Here is a 23971-nt window from a genome sequence, read left to right as displayed (position 1 = left end):
GTTATTCGTAGGAATTCATTAATTCCTACACTAGAATCTATTATAAGGGTTGTGGTAACAGGACACTTAGAAAATTATAATATGATTAGGCAGAGTCAACATGGTTTTATGAAAGGGAAATTGTGTTTGACAAATCTGTTAGAGTTTTTTGAAGATGTAACTGGTAGGATGGATAAGGGGAAACCAGTGGATGTAGTGTATTTAGATTTTCAAAAAGCATTCGATTAGATGCCACACAAGAGGTTATTACACAAAATTAGGACTCTTGGGATTGGAGGTAATATATTAGCATGGATTGAGGATTGGTTAATGGACAGAAAAGAGAGTAGGGATAAACGGGTCATTTTCCGGTTGGCAGGCTGTAACTAGTGGGGTGCTGCAAGGACCAGTGCTTGGGCCTCAGCTATTTAAAATCTATATTAATTACTTAGATGAAGGGACTGAGTGTAATGTATCTGAGTTTGCTGATGTTACAACATTAGGTGGTAAAATAAGCTGCGAGGAGGACGCAAAGAGGCTGCAGAGAGATATAGACAGGTTGACTGAGTGGGCAAGAACATGGCAAATGGAATACAATGTGGGGGAAGTGTGAAGTTATCCACTTTGGTAGGAAAAACAAAAAAGCAGATTCTTTTTTGAATGGTGAGAGACTGGGAAATGTTTGCACTCAGAGGGACCGGAGTGTCCTTGTTAATGAATCACATGCAGGTACAGCAAGCAATTAGAAGAGCAAATGGTATGTTACCTTCTGTTACAAAGGGATTAGAGTCTAAGAGTAAAGAAGTCTTACTACAATTACACAGAGCATTGGTGAGGCCACACCTGGAGTACTGTGTACAGTTCTGGTCTCCTTACCTAAGGAAAGACATGCGAAGGTTCACTCGACTGGTTCCTGGGATGAGGGGATTGCCCTATGAGGAGAGATTGAGTAGACTAGGCCTATATTCCCTAGAGTTTAGAAGAATGAGAGGTGATCTAATTGAAACATATAAAATTCTTAAGGGGCTTGACAGGGTTAATGCTGGGAAAATGTTTCCCCGGCTGGGAAATCTAGAACATGGGGGTCACAGTCCCAGAATAAGGGGTCGGCCATTTAGGACTGAGGAGAGGAGAAATTTCTTCACTCAGAGGGTGGTGAATCTTTGGAATTCTCTACCCCAGAGAGCTGTGGAGGCTGTTGTTGAGTATATTCAAGACAGAGGTCGATAAATTTTTGAGAACGAAGGGAGTAAAGGGATATGGGGATAGTGCGGGAAGGTGGAGTTGAGGTAGATCAGCCATGATCTTGTTGAATGGCGGAGCAGGCTTGAAGGGCCAAATGACCTATTCCTGCTCCTAATTCTTATGTTCTTCTTTCATTCACTCTGTGTAAGATTCTGCTATGCGCAAATTGGCTGATGTGCTTGCTTGCGTAAGTGACTGCACTTCAAAACAAATTAATTTGTTGTGAAGCGCTTGGGACAGCCAGAAAACCTGCTAAAATGTTATACAAATGCAAGCTCTTTATATAAACATGTTTCTGGTTACAGAAATTTCTGGCAACACAGTCCCTTAAAGAGACATTTCTCCATGGAATAACTTTTGGATTGAGAAGTAACAATGAAAATACTACATTTTGATCATAATCTCTATGAATAAAGCTTTGAGGGTCTACTTTTTCAAATAAAAAATTCTGTTATTTATACAGTGTTGAGTTCTGGTTTCTGTGCACAGGGCTGGTGATGTTTATTGGAACTCAAACACAGTTTATAGGCTTTCTTTCATTGTGAGTTTATACATGTATACCCTTTTGCTTAAGTAGCAACCTTTTTTAATGTATTCATTATACCTCTTTTCTCTCTCCCTTTTCTTTTGGTTCCTCTGTCCCACTTGGGGGTACAATGGTGTAGTGGTCTAATAATCCAGAGAATGAGCTCAAATTCCACCATGGCAGTTTGGGAATTATGAATTGTTTAAAAAAATCTAAAAATAAATATCAGTGACCATGAAGCTGCCAGATTGTCATAAAAACCCAACTAGTTCACAAATGCCCTTTAGGAAAAGAAATCTGTCTTTACCCAGTCTGGTCTATATGTGACTCCATTCCCACAACAATGGGGTTGACCCATAACTGTTTGTTGCCACAACTAGTTGAGTGGCAACAAAGAGATAGGCAATAAATGCAGGCCTCGTCAGTGACACCCACATCCCGAGGATTAATATATAAAAATAAAAATCAGCTGAGTGAGCCAATGTGATTCCCCCTCCCCTCCTCCTTATAGGGAAACAGCTCACCTTCATTTGGCACCTCGACATATTGGTGGATCCCAAGTCCAGGAATTGTGTGTGTGAACATAAGTGTGAGTGTGAAAACATTGTAGGTGCAGACCCATAACTCAGCATTGTGTGTTAAAGCACTGTTTAACCACCATACTATTCCTTCTCTACATGTAGCTTAAGTTAATACTCACTGTACTGTAGCAACAATTATGAACCTATGAGATTCCTGTATCCGTAACTGGCAGCAATGAGTTAATTTTATGTTGGAATCGCTTAATCTTTGGTTTTTACTATTGGATCATTTAGAACACTGAAAATGCCAGTGTCACCTTTGGGTGCAGGCCCATAAAAGTGTCCCTGTTTATGCAACTGTAAAATTTATTTAAGAAGTTATTGTGCAATTATTAGTCAGACATATTTTTGCATGAGAACGCAAATGACTCATTATAACTTCCAGTAATATGTATCCACTGCCTTGAGCTTCAAAGTTGTACAAATGAATCAAAGATTTGGGGCATTTTTTTTTTTAGGGGAATTTAGTGATATCACAGTAAATTGCCAAATGCACACTTAAAATGGAGAACAAATTGGCACCAGCCATTAAACACGCTGAATCAGACAAGAATCCATTGACAGGAGGGTCGGTAACTAGAGAACATAGATTTAAGTTAATTGGCAAAAAAAGACGGGAGATTTACACAGCAAGTTGTTATGCTCAGGAATGCACTGTCTGAAAGGATGGCGGAAGCAGATTCAATAGTAACGTTCAAAAGGGAATGGATATATACTTGAAAAGGAAAAGATTTGCATGACTATGGGGAAAGAGCAGGGGAGTGGGACTAATTGGATAGCTCTTTCAAAGGGCCGGCACAGGCACGATGGGCTGAATCGGATCCTTCTGGGCTGTACGATGCTTTAATTCTATGAATTAGGCAGGAAGCACAAACACGTAGAATCAACCTCTCTCTACAAATAAGGATAAAAAAAATCAATTAAAATATTCCTGTGCACAAATTCCATTTGATTGGCACTACCATATGTTTTATTATTCTCCAGCACCACAACTACAGACTTCACAGCAAATATCTGTGGCTAACGTAGCGGGACAGTCAAAACAAACAACAGTGTAGCATGCAAAAAGCACGACAGTCACCGTGATTATTTGACAAAAGCAAAACATAATTTCCCAGTTAACTCTTCTGATATACCGTGGCAGAAGTGCTGCAGACCGAACGAGTGGCACTTGAACAGATACCATAGGTGTGCTGACTGATTGAATATGACTACAGACAGGCTTCCTTGGTAGCTCATCGTGTCTTAATTAATTTACTGCTGGGTGCATATTGCTATTGCAGCAGGATTACTTATGTCTCGAGAGGCACTGTGAGATAACACTGCCCAACACTTATGTCCTTCATTTTTCTTAAAATATGTTTAAAATACATTTAATATTTCACAAAGAATTTTTTTTTTTTTTTTTTTTTGAAATGAAGCACCAGGAGTACACACTTTTATTTCTATTCTTAGTCGTACAACTATCGATACAGCAGAATTCAATAGCACATTGTCAAAATGCATTATCTATTATGTGAAAATGCATGGATGGGTTTGGAGCCATGCATAACAACATTCCAATAAAAGACTGCTGCAATCTTTCAGTTTACATCAATGTCGAAATGAAAACCCAATATTGAACCTTGGCATGCAGATTAAAAAAGCCTCTGACCCATTAACAGTCATTGCTTTTCAATACAAGTTTTGAACTGACTGATTGCATAATTAGATTTCCCCACCCCTCCCCCTTTATAAACAAGTAGCACTGTGGTGCTTCAAAGATCATGGGTAATGCTTAAGTGTAAGTGTGTTATTAAATGTACGTCAGTAAATGTTGGATTCTGATATGGTAACAGTGTAGAATGGTCCATTGCATGGTTGACTCATTGGTTTATTTTCAGTCCAAGGCACAGGGCCAGCTCAGACTTCTGGATTTTTCCATCCTGGTTCACATCACAGTGGCGCAATAGAATTTCGCGGAACTTGTCAAGATCAACTCCGCTAATGCTCGACTGAAGAAAACAAGAAAAACGAAGTCACTAAAACAGTAATGGTGCATTGTTGTCGTGTTTTTGCACTCAACAATATACAATGGGGCCAATTATCATATCTTTAATGCCCTATGTGTGCTTGAAGCTGCATAGCTTGCCCCTTTTGCACGACACACATTTCCAACAGGTTGTTCTTAGGAAGCTCCCACCCAAAACAGGTGGGGGTGTCATAAGATTATTATAAATGATACAGAAATTTCATAATTACGTCTTCCAGTCCATTTTATGTCAATCAAGCCACATCAGCATCAGGTGCAAATCTCATCCATATATAATAGCTGTCCAGGGTTGCGAAGCACTGAGCTATATATAGCAGTAAGTTTAAAGGGACTCATAGCAAGATTCTTTCAATGGTTTGAAGGCCATTTCTGGATCATCTTTATCCTTTTTTTTCCTGCTGGCATTCAGGTCTTTGTGAGCCTTTGTGGTAATTGGTACAATTTTGTTGTTCCTCCCAGCACCGTTATTGGCAGCAATAGGTTTTCCCAAAGGGAATTCCCCTATCTGACATGTTTGAAAGAGGGATGCCAGGCAAGTCAGGCTGCATGGGAAGTGTGCTGTACTGGTATTGACACACCCACATCCGAAGACAGAGGTGACCAGATCTTGCTTTGGCAGACAATTAGTGCATGTAGAGGCAGCTATTCCCACAGGAAGCTGGGACAGCGGACCTGCTGGCACTAGTACTTCACGCAAGAAGGCGTGGCAGGATGATCATCATCCGCCAAAATCTGATTGGCCGCAACCAAAACGCCATCAACCATGTTGCCAAGCATTATTGCTTAGTTAGAGAGGTAGGTTTAATGGAGCATCTTGAAGGAGAGGGGTAGCGAGGCGGAGAAGTTTAGGGGAGAGAATTCCAGAGCTTCAGGCCTATGCAGCTGAAGTCAAATAAGGGTTTCAGTCTATATCACTTGCCTGCAGACACATGCTTGCATATTGGGTTTCCTTTTCCTTCATTTTTGCTGTATGCCTCTATTTATAAAGCCCAGGATCCCATATGCTTTATTAACTGCATTGTTAACCTGTCCTGCCACCTTCAAATATTTGTGAACAAACACCCCCAGGTCTCTCTCTTCTTGCACCCCCTTTAAAACTTTACCGTTTAGCATGTATTGTCTCTCCTCATTCTTCCTATTAAAATGTATCACCTCACACTTTTCAGCGTTGAATTTCATCTGCCATGTGTCCGCCCAAAGGGGCATTACAGATCTTTGCCTCGATATTAAACTCCCCACCCCGGCACGATCGCAGGCCTCTCCCGCCTCCCGATCGCTGGGGACCGTCCTCGAGAGTCCCCAGCTGTGGTCTCCTGCCACTGGTGTTTCTTCCTGCCCGCCGGTCAGGCTGTCCATTTGGGTGACTTCTAGGCAGGAGACGGACCTACAAAATGTTAATGACCACCTGCCGTTAAGATCGGCAGGACCTTTATGTCCCCGGCCTTGCCGGGTTCTTTGGCTGTTTTCGTCCTCACTCGCACCCTCCTCGCCTCCCCGTAACTATCAGGGCCCTTATGTCTAACAGTGAAGAAACTTTGCACAGCTATTAGTTGGCACAAGTTGTAAGATAAACACAAAATCTCCTGTTTTGGAATTAGTTCAGTGCATTTAATTTAAATGTATTATTTTGTAAGCAAATGGAAAGCCTCTGTACACTGTTCTCAGCTGACAACAGCTGCCTACTCCCACAGTGACAGGAAGTTATTGGATATATGTAGCCCTGTTCTCCTGTGATTGGTTAGATATCATGCAATACGTGCTTTGAGTAATCTTATCAGAGGTCATCAGGCTTAAATTTGAAATCAGCCTGCACTTTTCAGCAGGTGGGTAGCTTTCATTAAATACAGTATAATAGCATGGAACAAAAATACCTTAAAAAAATATTAACTGAATTTTCTTAAGGCAAAATATTCTTCCTGCAACTGACTTGTCACAGCAACACAAGAATGTTGAGTTGGTTACATGAAAATGGTATCCGAGACAAGGAAAGTTTCACAGTGTCTTGAGAGGACAGCCTAAAACAACCAATATTTTACAACTCCGAAGTGCCAAATGCCATTGTCAGGGTTTTGCAGGAAATGAGGTTAAAATGTTTCTTTAGTACTAAACTGACAAAAGTAAGGTTGGCATGTAACACTTCAGTTGAAAGTGCGACAAAATCTACATCAGTGACACTGGACATTGTGGGAGTATTTTCACCAGACAGAAAGCAGCGGTTCAAGGCGGCGGCTCACCATCACCTTCTCAAGGACAACTAGGGATGTGTAATAAAATGGCCTTGCTAGCGATGCCAATATCCCATGAATTAATTTTTAAAATGTTTTTAAATAACCAGTTTTTGATGCTTCTCTTGAATAATCTTTGCTAAGTGACCTTTAAGAATGAGCCTTTCTTAAAGCATCTGAAGGATAAATGGCTGAAGAAGAATCTAAGAAACAAATCCTGCTTTTCCATTAATATTGGCGCTGTGAAAATTGATATTTAAAGCTAGAGGAAACACAAATACAGTTGAAATTCTGATTGCTCTGAACAGTTATATAATTTAAAACAGAATTTTTTAAAATTTGAAATATTAATTCAGTTTTGTGTAAACTCACCTTCACCAATTCCATCATATCCTTTACAAATCCATCTACTTCAGGACCTTCCAGAGCTCCTGTTTTACTCTGCAACAGAGCAGATAGTCGGGAATCAACAAAAGGTTTGGGTGATAATTCATTATTCCTTATAGCACAAGATATAGTTCAGATCAAGAAGGAATAGCAGTCCATTTGATCGCATATCCAGAATACTGTCTTCCCTTTACAGAATGGAGCTGTTTTTAAAATCGACCCCAGTGCCCTGTCCTGGCAATCTGTTCCAGCTGTTTGTCTCGCTACATTTTGAAAAACGGTGACCTCACTTATTCTTGGCTCTGGCTGTCAATCATGCTGCACAATTGGCCAACAGGGGCCGGATTTACAGCAGGACAGTACATCCGTATTCAGTTCTCACTTTTGTCCTGGGCCTCCACCAAACAGTCTATCCAGGGCCTACTCTCAACAATGGCGAGTGAGTCTGAATAGTTTGTTGACTAGCTCAATGACATCTGTTGTTGGGAAACGGTGCACACCTGCACCTTACCTGCTGGCTAAGCTCCAGACTCACTTTTTTGTCCTGCTTCCCTTCTTCGCTGGTCCAGTGAATCTAATGGAAAATTCTTGATAATAAAAGAATTATGTAAGTGTCTGCATTTGTTTTCTTTAATATGTAAAATAAGAGAGAAATATTCTGAGGTCTAATTAGCTGTGTTCATTCAGTGCAGATAAGATATCCCCTAGGTAACCAATATGTATAAGCAGACTGCACATAGCTTGCAAGCAATGAAGCGTGGAGTGCAATATTCCCAGTTGGTCCTACAAGTTGTATAGAAAGCATCTAAATTATACCAGAAATCATGGGAGCAAATGACATCTACAGATGTGAGGACAGATTTTTTTCCCCCAAAGGAAATTAAATATGGCTGCCTGGAGTGGAGATGGGGGTGTGACATTTTAAACAAAAGGGTACCTTTTGTGACCTTGCAAAATTAAATGAATCATTGGAAAATCAGGAGCACCATAATTATGTACGCTGACCTCTACACCAGATTTTCCAATCCACACTTCCATTGAGTGAGACTCCATAGGTTTGTCAACTCTGGTTGGACGTATTCTTGGAGGGTTCATCACATGAGCTCCCACCCCACCCAGTCGAACAGCTCCCCCCACCAGCTCCAATATTTTTATAACTAGTAAATAAAAGTATTCAAACCAATGAAAAAAAATGTAATGCCTCTATGATTTTTCTACTGGGTTGCTCGCAGCAGTGCCCAGGAGATTAATCTTTAATTCCTGGAGACTCCAGGACAGTCCTGGAGGGTTGACAACCCAAGGCTCTGCACTGGGAGCAGATCCTATTGTACTTACAAAGACTTCAACAGAAACCAGTATCCAAACTGAGGAAAATGGGGTGGGTGGGAGTGTTGGGGTCGGGAACTCGTGGGCTCTAAACAATCCAGTAAAAAGTTACAAAGAAAAAATAAACCAATCATAAGGTGCCGTGAAAACAAACCAAGTAGATTGAAGGTAATCTGACATTGTGGGTTGTGGCTGTATTATATATCGATGAGGTGACCAAATATTGTGAAGCCTAATTAAATAGCATCTACGGATTCTGAGCAATTAATTGGAGCCCGATTGTTTGTTCCTGTCTTAAGTGCTGTTTTTAGTTTTCATTTACGTTTTCAGTCTTTGTAAAGATGTTTGCTCAGCTTCTCCGGACTGTTCTCACACCTTGCATTTGGCTTGCTTAAACTAAAGATTCCTAAAACGCTAAATAATTGGAGAATGGCGTGAGGCTGAGTTTTCATTTGAGATATTACAGCATTACCAGGGTTTAGTATCGATGGGATTTTCTCAGGGTGGAGCAGGTGAAAAATATTTTCATTACCGCATCAAGAATTGGGAGGATTTTTTGGAGCAAGAGCTGCTTCCAGTGAGAAGTGCGGCCTTGGTGCCACAAGTGCGAGAAGGGGGCCGGGGGCCAAGCCAAAGAAGTCCTCTGATTCCCAAACTCAGCCCGGATAGGTTGAGCAGGATTAAAACACTTCCAGCACAATGGTGTTTTTCCTAGTATGTGGATCAGTGGAAGTAAAACCCTTTCAAAATGTAGTAATCATCAAACTTTGGGACAGTCGTGAGCAATGTTCCCTTTTTTTTAGGTGCGTGGCCCCTTTAAGGGGCTGCACGGCCCATTCACAGTTTTGTGCATGTGCGAAACTTTACATTGAAAAAGCTGGTCCTGGGCTGTGCGGGACTGGCAGGAAGACAAATGAATTGGATGCAGCATGGCCAGGAAGGGAAATGTACCATCAAGTGCAATGTAGAGGGGTCTGGAGCAGATGAAGAGGAGCCAGTGAAGTTTGTTCATGATATTTCAGGTTCTACCTTATTGCCATGCGAGAGCCCCAATCTTTGTTTTGCTCTCTAACATTTTTAAAAAGTCAGGATAAAAGCAGGTTCCCATTTCCTTTTTCCCTGTCTGAGAATTCTGCAATGTGATTGGCTGCTTAGACAGCTTGTTGACATCATAGCAGATAGGGAATCCCCACTATACTACACTGACATCACTTGCGCGTCAAAAAAGGCAAACTTCTCGCCACAGAAATCGTAAGATCTCTGAGGGCAGCTTTCTTTGGGGCCAATGGCAAACGCCTTTGCTTCGCCTCTGACCGCAAATTCCAGGCCCATATGTTTTTCTTTGCGAAGTATCTGGTGTGATGCTGTTTTACCCGCTTTTCAATGCAAAAGTACAAGTTTAAAAAATTCAGCACAGGCAAAAGTCCATTTTACCACACCTGGCATCTTGTTAATGATTTGGGTACATCTCATCCTTCACTAAATCAGTCCTCCATGGAGGGCAGGGATCTTATTTAAGGTTTGTCCAAATGAAACGATGCAGCATTGCTCAATGAGCTCACTGATCCCCTTTTAATTTTATCAACCCCCCCATTCAGAAGTAAACCTTTAAGAAGCTATGGATAGCTTTAGAATATGACTGAGCGAGAGAGGGATAGTTAATCAAATAAAAGAATTAATTTAAGATGGTCTAGATTTGTTCTCAAAATTTTTTGGTTGAAGGACCCATTTCAAATCGATTAGTAATCACTGAGCCCCTGGATGATTTAGATATTGATAACGGCTGGTGCATTAAACTCGCCATTATTTTGGCAGCATATTCTGGGCCATTATCAAGTAAATCGTTTTGCTTCTTCAAGGCACACAATTGTTTATTCTTACTTAATCTGTCAAGTGATGATTTATTTCAGTCAATTGTTACACTTTGGTCAGTAGGTATCTATTAACTCCAGGTAATGCTTATCTATATATTCAGACCCAGTCAACATTATTTTTTTAAATTGCAGTTAGTACTTATCTAACTATTAAGATTCAATAAGCATTGTCCAAAAGCTCAGTGGGTGATAGCAGTAGATGTTGTGGTGCAAGACCATAGAGGTGAGAAGTTCCAGGTTTGCTCCTTGGCCTGTGCTGAATTAACTGCTTTCAACATGGGTGGCAATGGAAAAAGCCACTTGGCCTCACTGTGCCTGAACCAGTGGTGATGGTGGGGCATCATAGTTCTGACATCTACCCACTACCTGCCGCTGGGTCAAAACTTGACTCGAAGGTAATGGCTTTTACAACAACTTTCCTGCTGTTGCTTAAGAGTAAATTTTGCAAGGGTCTGCTCCCAGTGTAGAGCCACGCCTAATGGGAAAACTGGGTATGGAAGATGACATGTCCAGATCACAGCCCACCCAATTTTTATCATTCATATATATTGTATGATTAGTTTTTATATAACTAGCTAAGAGAAATGTTGGCAATGTTATTGTGCATCAATGTACAACCTTGTGTGTGGGTGCTTACTGCTGCAGACACAAGATGATACATGACCTATTTGCACAAATCGAGTCCAAGTGCACTGTTGCTATGCACAGTAAGATTCCTTCACAGAATCACAGAAACCCCACAGTGCAGATAGAGGCCATTTCGGCCCATCGAGCCTGCACCGACACATATCCCACCCGATCCCCGTAACCCCTACACCAACACATATCCCACCCTATCCCCGTAACCCCACGTATTTAATCCCCCTAACACTAAGGGTCAATTTATCATAGCCAATCAACCTAACTCGCACATCTTTGGACTGTGGGAGGAAACCGGAGCACCCGGAGAAAACCCACGCAAACACGGGGAGAATGTGCAAACTCCACACAGACAGTCGCCCGAGGCCAGATTCGAACCCGGGTCCCTGGCGCTGTGAGGCAAGAGTGCTAACCACTATGCCACCGTGCTGCCCCTATGGCCTTAAGAGGCATGACATTAGTCAGTTATATAAAAACTGATTATAGAATAAGTTTAAAAGGCATTTCAACAACAACTTACATTGTTGTTGCGCCTTTGACGTAGTAAACCATCCCAAAGCGCTTCAAAATAAATAACATTAATATAAATAAAATGTCAGTGTAAATAACTTTGGAATTGATGGTAAATGTGTACCATGTACATTAAACCCTTTGAACACATTGGCTTAGATTTCCATCTTTAGCATCCCAGTGTACACCTTAGTTTTCCAGGAATTCAGGTGTACACCCTCCACAATATTCCATCCATTAAAATTATTGGATAGAAATTCAAGGAAGTGGAGGCACCCCACCTCCTGATTGCTGCTCACGACCTCCGACGTCCCAAAGTGCTTTACAGCCAATGAAGCACTTTTGACGTGTAGTCACTGTTGGAATGTAGGAAACGCGGCAGCCAATTTTGCACACAGCAAGCTCCCACAAACAGCAATGTGGTAATGACCAGATAATCTGTTTTTAGGTGTTGGTTAAAATGAGCTCATTTGTAACAGACTGTATACTAAAATAAACTGGATTTTCTATTTTGCTAGAAATCTGTACACGTGCGCGTACATATACAAAACACAGACACGTCAGAGTAAAATATTTAGGTAAGAAGATAAAACCCACCACATCATAATGTGAGAAAATCTTCTCAAAGTCTTCACGTCTGTCCTTCAGGCTACAGGCCTATATACAAGAGGCAAAAAATTAATGACAGGCACTAGTAGTTTTTTTTGAAAGGAGTGTTGCTGCTTGATTTGCCAAAATTCTGACAACAAAATAAAATTGATATTCTTGAAAATTAAACACATAATAGCTGAAAAACAGTGACTATTGAGTTTCATTTAGAACAATTATGGATGCATTTAAATTTTTTTTTTAGGTAAAAACATTTTCCCAAAAGAATGCAATAGCAGGCCAAATTGGGACATCAGATAAACTGGCACTGTACTGCATTACAAGGAACCATTTATTTGGAAAGGTGCAGAGATAAAACCCAGGGATGAACAGGAATGATCCAGAATCAAAACTTGTAAAACTTAAAAGTGAAAGTAAAAATAAAAAACTTTTTAATGAGTTTTGTACCACTCAGTGTGGGATGGTAGCGCTGGAGAAAAGTGTACATTGCATCCAGTATCAGCATCAAGCTCTCCCAGGTCAGGTGCAACATGGCTAGATGCAGAATTAAGTTACCTAGTCACCCAGGGCTACCTCTTTGGCCTGAAATTTCCTTGGACCTTCTCCGGTTCACCACCATCACTTCGCCAGAAGTGGGGCAGAGTTTACGCTCGTGTTATGGGCTTACTGCCGCACTTACGACAAAGTTTTGGCAGTGGCGTGGAAACAGCTTAGAGGAAATTCCCGGCCTTTGTAGCCATAAAAGAGCGGCGCTGGGAAATGCTTGGGAGAAGGTTGCCAGAATGCTCCCTGAATCGGGCAGTAGGAATCACTGATGGGACCTGTATAACCTGGGATTTCCATTATATGTTTATACATTTGGGTACAGTAGTGTAGTGATTATGTTATTGGGCAAGTAATCCAGAGGCCCAGACCAATAATCCAGATAACGCGAGTTCAAATCCCGCCATGGCAGTTTGAGAATTTGAATTCAATTTAAAAAATAAAAAGCTGGGATCAGTAAAAGTGCTGCTCATGAAGCTGTCAGATTGTCGTAAAAACCCAACTGGCTCACTAATTCCCTTTAGGGAAGGAAATTTGCTGCCCATACCAGTTTGGCTTACATATGGCTCCAGTCCCACACCAACGTGGTTGACACTTACGTGCGCTCTGATGTGGCCTAGCAAGCCACAAAACGCTCAGGGCAACTAGGGACGGGCAATAAATACCAGCCTCGCCAGCGACGCCTACATTCTGAGAATTAATTTTTAAAAATTTACGTATGAAACCAATTGCATTAATGAGCAATAAGGAGAACTTGCTATGTATCCTTATTGTACAATAACACGGATGGGTCTCAGCTTCAGGAGCTGAAGCTTTCCTTCAACATCTGTTGTTATTTTTGCTCCCACTAAAGTATTTTAAGCAATTTGGATTCTAGACCAGGACACTACAGTTTGAATCCTCATCTCAACTGGTATTCATACTCAATCCCTGCTGGAGATGATGCTCAACTGCCTCAGCTGGATCATCTGAGAGGAAGCTGTACTTGCAGAGCGAGCCTCCCTGACATTGTAAGGGCTGTATATTTTGATGCGGCTGCACAGAATCCATAAATGCCAACCTAGAAAACTCTCAATCTGACAACTCAACTAATAATCTGAAAGAGTTTTATAACATAGAAACATAGAAGATAGGAGCAGGAGTAGGCCATTCGGCCCCTCGAGCCTGCTCCGCCATTCAACGAGATCATGGCTGATCATCCAAACCCTAGCACCCGGTCCCTACACCGACAGCCATCCCACCCAAGCCCTATCCCCGTAACCCCGTAACCCCACGTATTTAATCCCCCCTAACACTAAGGGCCAATTTTTTTTTTTTTTTTATCATGGCCAATCAACCTAACCCGCACATCTTTGGACTGTGGGAGGAAACCGGAACACCCGGAGAAAACCCGCGCAAACACGGGGAGAATGTGCAAACTCCACACAGACAGTCACCCGAGGCCGGATTTGAACCCGGGTCCCTGGCGCTGTGAGGCAACAGTGCTAACCACTATGCCACCGTGCTGGGGCTACTGCTTTATAATGACAATAGGTTAAATTCTGTTTTATTATATGGCACTCCTAGAATCTCACCAGTTTTCCTTTGGATCATATTTTGCCATTCAACCTCTTTTTGTGCGAGAAACAAAAACTAAAATCCTTGCCTGTGATGTGAAAACAAGTAGTTCTGCTGATATCCCACTGCACTAAGAGCTTGCACCACCCTAATTTGGTGGAGTTTGCCCCCATGCCACTGTGACAATTATATAAACAACTTAAAATTTTAACACATTTAGAGTACCAATACATAGCTGCAATGTCTCCACAAGGAATGAGGGAAAATCTCCACAATTTTTGCAATGGAATGTTGGGATTAACTGTGGCTTGTGCTTCACGAAGACCCATATTCAAACTTGTTTTGATCGGTCAGCTTTTTTGGTGATGTGTCAGCCTTTTTTTTTTTTTTTTATAAAAAGGCTGGTCAGTTTTCTGGTACACTGGTCTCAAAACCTCCAAACTAGGAATGGGCCAGCAGAGATCATTGTTTAGCAAGGTATCTGGTAAAATACTTTACCAAGAGACAAAGTGAGTTTCAATGGCATGGAACTCCATACACTACCGCTAAACTAGTGCGCCAGCTCCAGTGCACCAACAGGCCCTACTCAGGCAATGAAAGTGCTCAGATGAATATACTCTGCTCCTTATAGTCAGGCTGCAGAGTGGTTATACAAAAGGTTTATGTACTTCGTTATGGGACATGTTTCAAAAGTAAAGTTGAACTTACATCCATTTTGAACTGTAAAAGGAAATTTTCCTCCAGTGACAGAATCCTTCAAAAGCACAAAGAAATCAACGGTTAATCCAAATCATAAAATAATCCATAAAGAACATTTAGCAACAACTCTCTTGGCTAAAGGCCAAGGGGGGGAAATTCAGTTGCTTTGCGCCCCGGCCGCAAACTTGGCTTGCGCCTCCTGACCTACCGTCGGACGCTATGCCCGACAGGGGCGGGGGGGGGGGGGGCGCTTTTGTGGTCGGGGCGGCGATAATTAAAGGGCAGGTGCTGGGCGGCCACTTTTTTTGGGCCACCTGCCAGTACCTGCCCTCTCTGCCCTCCTGCTGCGGGGTGCCAGCCGCGAACTGTCAGCCCAGCACTCCTCTCGAGTGTGGGGCTCTTTTGCCAACATCCCGCTCTCTGGTGGGCCAGCAGAGCCCTGGTGCGCGCTGCGCTAGGCCCTTCTCCTGTAATCAGGGGCGGGAGGCCTGCAGTACCGCGGCGCTATGTGCCGGTATGCGTGGTGCTGATGCGCGTAGCGCCGCGATATTCCATGGGAGCGCCCCAAGAGGGAGGGGGAGCACTTCCAGTAGTGCCCCGCCTCCAGCTTGGGGCACTACCATTGAATTTCAGGCGTGGGGGTGCCAACTTTTTCAGGGAGCTAAAAGTAGCGCCCCGGCGAAGTTATCACCCCAAAGGGGGCGCGAGCCAATTTTCCCCCCCAATTGTCTTCCAAGACTAGGATTGGGGTTGGGTGGGTGTGGTGGGAAAGAGCTAGAACAGCCCTTTGTAATATTCATTGCAACGATGAATCATGTCCGCACTGCAACTGAGTTCATCGTACACCATTGTGACAAGCGTTTAGCAAGCAAGCAAAATCAATTGGCCAAACACTTAGGGCTGGATTTTTCTCTGCTCCATTGCCCAGAAGCAGGCAGTGGAGCAGAAAAAAATGAAGGTACATGGGCCATATCTCTGATTCTGCCTTCACCAACAGGAATCCTCCTCCTCCAGTCTCAGCAGGGCCATTGGCTGGCTATGGGTAAATTTCTCCCCTTCATTTTAAGATTCTCATTCTAGAATCTCCCACCAGAGGAAATAGTTTCTCTGTATCTACCCTATCAAATCCTTTTAACATTTTAAACATCTTGATCAGATCACCCCTTAAGCTTCTATACTCAAGGGATTACAAGCCAAGTTTATGCAACCTGTCCTCATAATTTAATAATAGAGGTGCACTTGGGCTGTAACATTTGCTGCTATGCCACATCAATGACTTTTATTAACAACGTTTGAAAAATATGCTAGCACTATGGGATCAGGTAAGTAACATTTGTGGATGTGTGTGCATATTTGCTGCAAACACTTCACAGCAATGTTCACACTATTAATATAGCATCTCAAACCAAGGAAAAAGGGAGAGGAAATAATTGGGAAAAAGGGAGAGGAAATAATTGGGAAAAAGAGTCAGAGGCAAACAAACACACTTTCTTGTTCCCTCTGTATGAGAGCCATATCTTTGGGGGGGGGGGGGTGGCGGGGAAGAGGAGGGAGAAAGACAAAAGACAGAAAATGGAGATAAACAAACAAGAAGAGGAAAGCAGAATTAGAGAATGGAAGGCAAACAATTACGGGAGGAGACACTTAAAAAAAAAAAAAAAAAAAATTTTGTCTGAGCATCACCACAGAAGATTGATTTGTTGTAAAAAATTTAAGGCTGTGACTTACGCTGGGATATGGTTCCACAGGCACTGCCCAGCACCTGCTATTTTCACTCACAATTGACTGTTTTTCATGTGTGAACCTGAACAGTCAATTGTCAGTGTTCGACTGAGAGGGCATCACAGTTGAATCCCATCCTGTGCTTGCTCTGTATTGCATGTGCACTTATCTAGTTATATATGCACCTATATTTCGCTTTCTCTGTATGATTTGACATTGAATTAACTATTCTAACTGACACTTCTTGGTTTAGATGCTGCGTGTCTCAGTAAGGATTCTTCAATCAGATTGGTTGAGGAGACACACTATTGCTTGGTCTGTTCACACAGGTCCCAGATCCCCTGTGGAGGGCACTGCACTGTTTTTGCTCTCTAAGAACTGCAACTTCCAGTGTAAAACAAGTGCAAGTGTAATGAACGGCTAGCGCCAATCGTTCACCGCTGACAGCAAAATCAGGGCCATTATATTTTAGAACTGACAAGGGATAAGGCCATACAGTCGGGACCAGCGGGAGCAGCGAGGAGGAGCTCGGGAGAAAACCCGGCGACCAGCGAGGCCCGAGACCAGTTGGGAGCAGTGAGTCGGAGCCCGGTATAAAAACCGGAGAGAGGCGAGGCATACCAACTCAGCAGCGGGGAGAGAGGTAAAAAGTAATCAGTGTGTGACGTCACCAGGGAGCAGGTAGGTGATTGGTTGGTGAGTATTTCTCTTTTTTCAATACAAGCTTGAATTCTGTGGTGTTAAATTTCTGTGGTGTAGTGGGGATAGTTGGTAAATAAAGCGCCCTAGAGCATACCTGTAACTGGGGTATTGAATAAATTTTTAAAGAAATTAAAGGGGTAAGTCATGGCAGGAGAGTTCAGACCCGTGCTCTGCTCCTCCTGCTCTATGTGGGAAGTCAGGGATGCTGCCAGTGTCCCTGATGACCATGTGTGCAGGAAATGCATCCAGCTGCAGCTACTTGTAGACCGCATTGCGGCGCTCGAGCTGCGGGTGGATGAATTTTGGAGCATGCGCGATGCTGAAAGGCTCGTGGATAACACGTTTAGCGAGTTGTGCACGCCTCAGGGTAGGGCAGCACAGGGGGTGACCATCAGGCGGAGCAACAAAGGCAGGCAGGTAGTGCAGGGAACCCCTGCGGACATCCCCCTTTCAAACAAGTATACCGCTTTGGATACTGTTGAGGGGGATGATTCACCAGGGGAAGGCAGCAGCGGCCAACTTCCTGGCACTGGGGGTGCTCCTGCTGCCCAGGAAGGGGGGAAAAAGAGTGGGAGAGCAATAGTGGTAGGGGATTCTATAGTAAGGGGAACAGATAGGCGTTTCTGTGGCCGTAGACGTGAATCCAGGATGGTTTGTTGCCTCCCTGGTGCCAGGGTCAAGGATGTCACTGAGCGGCTGCAGGGCATTCTGGAGGGGGAGGGAGAACAGCCAGTGGTCGTGGTCCACATTGGTACCAACGACATAGGTAAAAAGAGGGATGAGGTCCTGCAGCAAGAATTTAGGGAGCTAGGTGAAGGATTAAGGAGCAGGACCTCAAAGGTTGTAATCTCTGGATTACTCCCGGTGCCACGTGCTAGTAAGTATAGGAATAGGAAGATAGAACAGATGAATGCGTGGCTAAAGGGATGGTGCAAGGGGGAGGGCTTTAGTTTCCTGGATCACTGGGTCTGCTTCTGGGAAAGGTGGGACTTGTACAAGTCGGACGGTTTACACCTGAACCAGGGGGGAACCAATATCCTTGCGGGGAGGTTTGCTAGCACTGCTGGGGAGGGTTTAAACTAACTTGGCAGGGGGTTGGGGAACAGAGTGGAGCTATAGTAGGGGGTGATTTACGGCCAAATACAGAGGGAAAAACAAGTCAGCTGGGAAGGCAGAGCAAATATGTGAAGGCAAAAGAGAATATGGCAGGGCTGGAAGGCATTTATTTTAATGCAAGGAGTCTTGCAAATAAGGTGGATGAACTGAAGTTGTTGTTGAACACATGGGAGTACGATATTGTTGCTATCACGGAGACATGGTTGAGGGAGGGTCAGGACTGGCAGCTCAATATTCCGGGGTATAGAATCTTCAGGCGAGACAGAGGGGGGTGTAAAAGGGGAGGGGGTGTTGCAATATTAATTAAGGAGTCAATTACTGCTGTAAGGAGGGATGATATATTAGCGGGTTCCTCTAATGAGGCCATATGGGTAGAACTTAAAAACAAAAAGGGGGCAAGCACTTTGCTGGGAGTGTACTATAGGCCCCCAAACAGTCAGGGGGAGATAGAGGAACAGATATGTAGGCAAATCTCCGAGAAGTGCGAAAATAATAGGGTAATAATAGTGGGGGATTTCAACTTCCCCAATATAAATTGGGACAGTCAGAGTGTGAAAGGCTTAGAGGGTGCAGAATTCTTAAAGTGCATCCAGGAGAGCTTTTTGAGCCAACATGTAGAAAGTCCTACAAGAGAGGGGGCGGTACTGGACCTAATTCTGGGGAATGTAGCCGGGCAAGTGGTGGAAGTGTCAGTAGGAGAGCATTTTGGCGACAGTGACCATAATTCGGTGAGATTTAAGGTGGTCATGGAAAAAGACAAAGACGGCCCGGAAATAAGGGTTCTAAATTGGGGGAAGGCCGATTTTAATATGATAAGGCAGGATCTGGCCAAAGTGGACTGGGAGCAGCTGCTTATAGGAAAATCCACATCAAAACAGTGGGAGACTTTCAGAAGGGAAATAGAGAGAGTACAACGCCAACATGTTCCTGTAAAGGTCAAGGGTGGGACCAACAAGCAAAGGGAACCTTGGATGACAAGGGATATACAAAAATGCATTAGAAATAAGAGGGGGGCTTTTGGCAGTTACAAAAGACTAAAGACAGAAGAAGCCCGAGAGGAGTATAAAAAGTGCAGGGGCATACTTAAAAAAGAAATTAGGAGGGCGAGGAGGGGCCATGAAATAACACTGGCGAGCAAAATAAAGGAAAATCCTAAGATGTTTTATAAGTATATTAAGGGCAAGAGGATAACCAGGGAAAGGGTAGGGCCCATTAGGGACCAAAGTGGCAATCTGTGTGTAGAGCCAGAGGATGTAGGCGGGGTTTTAAATGAATTTTTTGCATCTGTGTTCACTATGGAGAAAGACGATGCAGACATAGAAATCGGGCAAGGGGACTGTGACATACTTGAACATATTAGCATCGAGAGGGAGGAGGTGCTAGCGGTTTTAGCGGGCCAAAAAGTGGATAAATCCCCAGGCCCGGACGAGATGTATCCCAGGCTGCTGTGGGAGGCAAGGGAGGAGATTGCAGGGGCTCTGACACTAATTTTCAGAACCTCTCTGGCCACAGGGGATGTACCAGAGGACTGGAGAACAGCTAACGTAGTACCATTATTCAAGAAGGGTAGCAGGGATAAACCAGGGAATTACAGGCCAGTGAGTCTAACATCTGTGGTGGGGAAATTATTGGAAAAAATTCTGAGGGACAAAATTAATCTCCACTTGGAGAGGCAAGGATTAATCGGGGATAGTCAGCATGGCTTTGTTAAGGGTAAATCATGTCTAACAAATCTGATCGAATTTTTCGAGGGGGTGACGAGTGGGGTGGATGAGGGAAATGCTGTGGATGTGGTGTACATGGACTTCAGTAAAGCTTTTGACAAAGTCCCGCATAGGAGACTGGTCAAGAAGGTAAGAGCCCATGGGATCCAGGGGGCCTTGGCGCGTTGGATCCTAAACTGGCTGAGTGGCAGGAGGCAGAGGGTGATGGTCGAAGGTTGCTTTTGTGACTGGAAGCCTGTGTCCAGTGGGGTACCTCAGGGATCGGTGCTGGGTCCCTTATTGTTTGTGATCTACATAAATGATTTGGATGAAAATGTAAAAGGTATGATCAGTAAGTTCGCAGATGACACGAAAATTGGTGGGGTGGTAAATTGCGAGGAGGAAAGCCTCCGGCTACAGGACGATATAAACGGGTTGGTCAGATGGGCGGAAAAGTGGCAAATGGAATTTAACCCTGAAAAGTGCGAGGTGATGCATTTTGGACGGACAAATAAGGCAAGGGAATACACAATGAGTGGTAGGACCCTAGGAAGTACAGAGGGTCAGAGGGACCTTGGTGTACATGTACATAGATCCCTGAAGGCAGCGGAACAGGTAGATAAGGTGGTTAAAAAGGCATATGGGATACTTGCCTTCATTAGCCGAGGCATAGAATATAAGAGCAGGGAGGTTATGATGGAGCTGTACAAAACGCTGGTGAGGCCACAGCTGGAGTACTGTGTGCAGTTCTGGTCGCCTCACTATAGGAAGGATGTGATTGCTTTGGAGAGGGTGCAGAGAAGATTCACCAGGATGTTACCTGGGATGGAGCGCCTCAGCTATGAAGAGAGGCTGGACAGGCTGGAGTTGTTTTCCTTGGAGCAGAGAAGGCTGAGGGGGGACCTGATTGAGGTGTACAAAATAATGAGGGGCATAGATAGGGTAGATAAAGAGGAACTTTTCCCCTTAGTGGGGGGGTCAATAACAAGGGGGCATAGATTCAGGGTAAGGGGCAGGAGATTTAGAGGGGATTTGAGGAGGAACTTTTTCACCCAGAGGGTGGTTGGAATGTGGAACTCAATGCCTGAAAGGGTGGTGGAGGCAGGAACCCTCAACATTCAAGAAGCATTTGGATGAGCACTTGAAATGCCATTGCATACAAGGCTATGGACCAAATGCTGGAAAATGGGATTAGACTGGACAGGGATGGATGGGCGGCGCAGACACGATGGGCCGAAGGGCCTCTTTCTGTGCTGTAAAACTCTATGACTCTATGACTATTCTTAGTGATATGTAATGAGCCAGAATTAGTTAACAACCTGTCAGGAAAGGAACATTTTGCAGTGACCATAAGATAATTGAATTTGATATTAGGTTTGAGAGGGAAAAGAGAGAGTCACAAACCAAGGTTGTAAATTTAAGTAAGGCAGACTTCAAAGGGATGATAAATAAATTGACTGCAGTAAATATCGAGGCCTTTGTATCCGTTTTCATAGTGGAGGAAAAGGACAAAATACTAGCGATATAAGGGATCCTAAAAATAAGTTATGGGGAGCGAATTTTGGGATTTAATATAAGAAAGAAAATGGTAATGGAGAAAATAATGGGACTTAAGATAGACAGATCTCCAGGACCTAAAGGTTTTCACCCTAGGGTATTAAAAGAAACAGGTGAGGAAATTGCAGATGTAATAAACATTATTTTCCAAATCTTTCTCGATTCAGGAATTGTTCATTTGGACTGAAAAATTTCAAATGTCACTACTTAAAAAGGGAGGGAGAAACCAGGAAACTACCGAAGGCCAGCATTTATTGCCCATCCCTAATTGGCCGAGAAGGTGGTGGTGAGTCACCTTCTTGAACCGCTGCAGTCCGCGTGGTGAAGTACTCCCACAGTGCTGTTACGGAGGGAGTTCTAGGATTTTGACCCAGCGATGATGAAGGAACGACGATCCACTTCCAAGTCAGGATAGAGGGGAAACTTGCAGCTGATGATCTTCTCATGCGCCTGCTGCCCTTGTCCTTCTAGATGGTAGAGGTCATGGGATTGGGAGGCGCTGCCGAAGAAGCCTTGGCGAGTTGCTGCAGTGCTCTTGTAGATGGTACATACTGCAGCCACAGTGCGCCGTTGGTGGAGGGAGTGAATGTTTAAGGTGGTGGATGGGGTGCCAATCAAGCAGGCTGCTCTGTCCTGGATGGTGCCGAGCTTCTTGAGTGTTGTTGGAGCTGCACTCATCCAGGCAAGTGGAGAGTATTCCATCACACTCCTTACTTGTGCCTTGTAGATGGTGGAAAGGCTTTGGGGAGTCAGGTGGTGAGACACTCGCCGCAGAATACCCAGCCTCTGACCTGCGCTTGTAGCCACAGTATTTATGTGGCTGGTCCAGGTAAATTTCTGGTCAATGGTGACTCCCAGGATGTTGATGTTGGGGGATTCGGTGATGATAATGCCATTGAATGTCAAGGGGCAGTGGTTAGACTCTCGCTTGTTGGAGCTAGTCATTGCCTGGCACTTGTGTGGCATGAATATTATTTGCCACTTATCAGCCCAAACCTAGATGTCATCCAGGTCTTGTTGCATGCGGGCCTGGACTGCTTCATTATCTGAGGAGTTGTGAATGGCACTGAACACTGCAGTCATCAGCAAACACCCCCACTTCTGACCTTATGATAGAGGGAAGATCATTGATGAAGCAGCTGAAGATGGTTGGGCCTCAGACACTGCCCTGAGGAACTTCTGCAGCGATGCTCTGGGGCTGTGATGATTGACCTCCAACAACCACAAACCTCTTCCTTTGTGTTAGGTATGACTTCAGCCAGTAGAGAGTTTTCCCCAATTCCCATTGACTTCAGTTTTACTAGGGTTCCTTGATGCCACACTCAGTCAAATGCTGCCTTGATGTCAAGGGCAGTCACTCTCACTTCACCTCTGGGATTCAGCTCATTTGTCCATGCTTGGACCAAGGCTGTAATGAGGTCTGGAGCAGAGTGATCCTGGTGGAACCCAAACTGAGCATCGGTGAGCAGGTTATTGGTGAGTAAGTGCCGCTTTGTAGCATTGTTGACGACATCTTCCATCACTTTGCTGATGATTGAGAGTAGACTGATGGGGCGGTAATTGGCCAGATTGGATTTGTCCTGCTTTTTGTGGATAGGACATACCTGGGCAGTTTTCCACATTATTGGGTAGATGCCAATGGAACAGCTTGGCTAGAGGCGTGGCTAGTTCTGGCGCACAAGTCTTCAGCACGATAGCTGGGATGTTGTCAGGGCCCATAGCCTTTGCTGTATCCAGTGAGTTCAGCCGTTTCTTGATATCATGTGGGGTGAATTGAATTGGCTGAACACTGGCTTCTGTGATGGTAGGGACCTCAGGAGGAGGCCAAGGTGGTTCATTCACTTGGCACTTCTGGCTGAAGATGGTTGCAAATGTTTCAGCCTGGTCTTTTGCGCTCACATGCTGGGCTCTGCCATCATTGAGGATGGGGATATGCACGGAACCTTCTCCTCCCATTAGTTGTTTAATGGTCCACCACCATTCACGGCTGGATGTGGCAGGACTGCAGAGCTTTGATCTGACCCATTGATTGTGGGATCACTTAGCCCTGTCTATAGCATGCTTCTTCCGCTGTTTAGCATGCATGTAGTCCTGTGTTGCAGCTTCCCCAGGTTGGCACCTCATTTTAGGTACGCCAGGTGCTGTGCCTGGCATGCTCTTCTACACTCCTTATTGAACCAGGGTTGGTCCCCTGGCTTGATGGCAATGGTAGAGCGGGGGTAATCCAGGCCATGAGGTTACAGATTGTGGTGGAATACAATTCTGCTGCTGCTGATGGCCCACAGCGCCTCATGGATGCCCAGTTTTGAGCTGCTAGATCTGTTCTGAATCTATCCCATTTAGCATGGTGGTCGTGCCACACAACACGATGGAGGGTGTCCTCAGTGTGAAGACGGGACTTCATCTCCGCAATGACTGTGCAGTGGTCACTGCTACCAA

The 23971-nt window shown here is 44.1% G+C and overlaps 1 protein-coding gene across 1 annotated transcript in view; it reads right to left on the bottom strand.

Moving 5' to 3' along the window:
• Nucleotides 1-3761: 3761 nt before the first annotated feature.
• scgn (secretagogin, EF-hand calcium binding protein) overlaps nt 3762-23971 on the bottom strand; it is a 71265-nt gene continuing 51055 nt past the window's right edge. The window contains exons 8-11 of the mRNA XM_085988868.1: nt 14742-14787; nt 11922-11981; nt 6961-7029; nt 3762-4325 (exon numbers count right to left, since the gene is read on the bottom strand). Coding sequence (XP_085844994.1) covers nt 4197-4325; nt 6961-7029; nt 11922-11981; nt 14742-14787 — 304 coding nt within the window. The 3' untranslated portion in view covers nt 3762-4196. The remainder of the gene's footprint in view (nt 4326-6960; nt 7030-11921; nt 11982-14741; nt 14788-23971) is intronic.

Source organism: Somniosus microcephalus, chromosome 5 (genome assembly GCF_052327205.1).
Source record: "Somniosus microcephalus isolate GS21.2 chromosome 5, FLI_Smic_1.0, whole genome shotgun sequence".
NCBI classification, from domain to species: Eukaryota; Metazoa; Chordata; class Chondrichthyes; order Squaliformes; family Somniosidae; genus Somniosus; species Somniosus microcephalus.
This window is presented reverse-complemented; position numbering and strand designations above follow the sequence as displayed.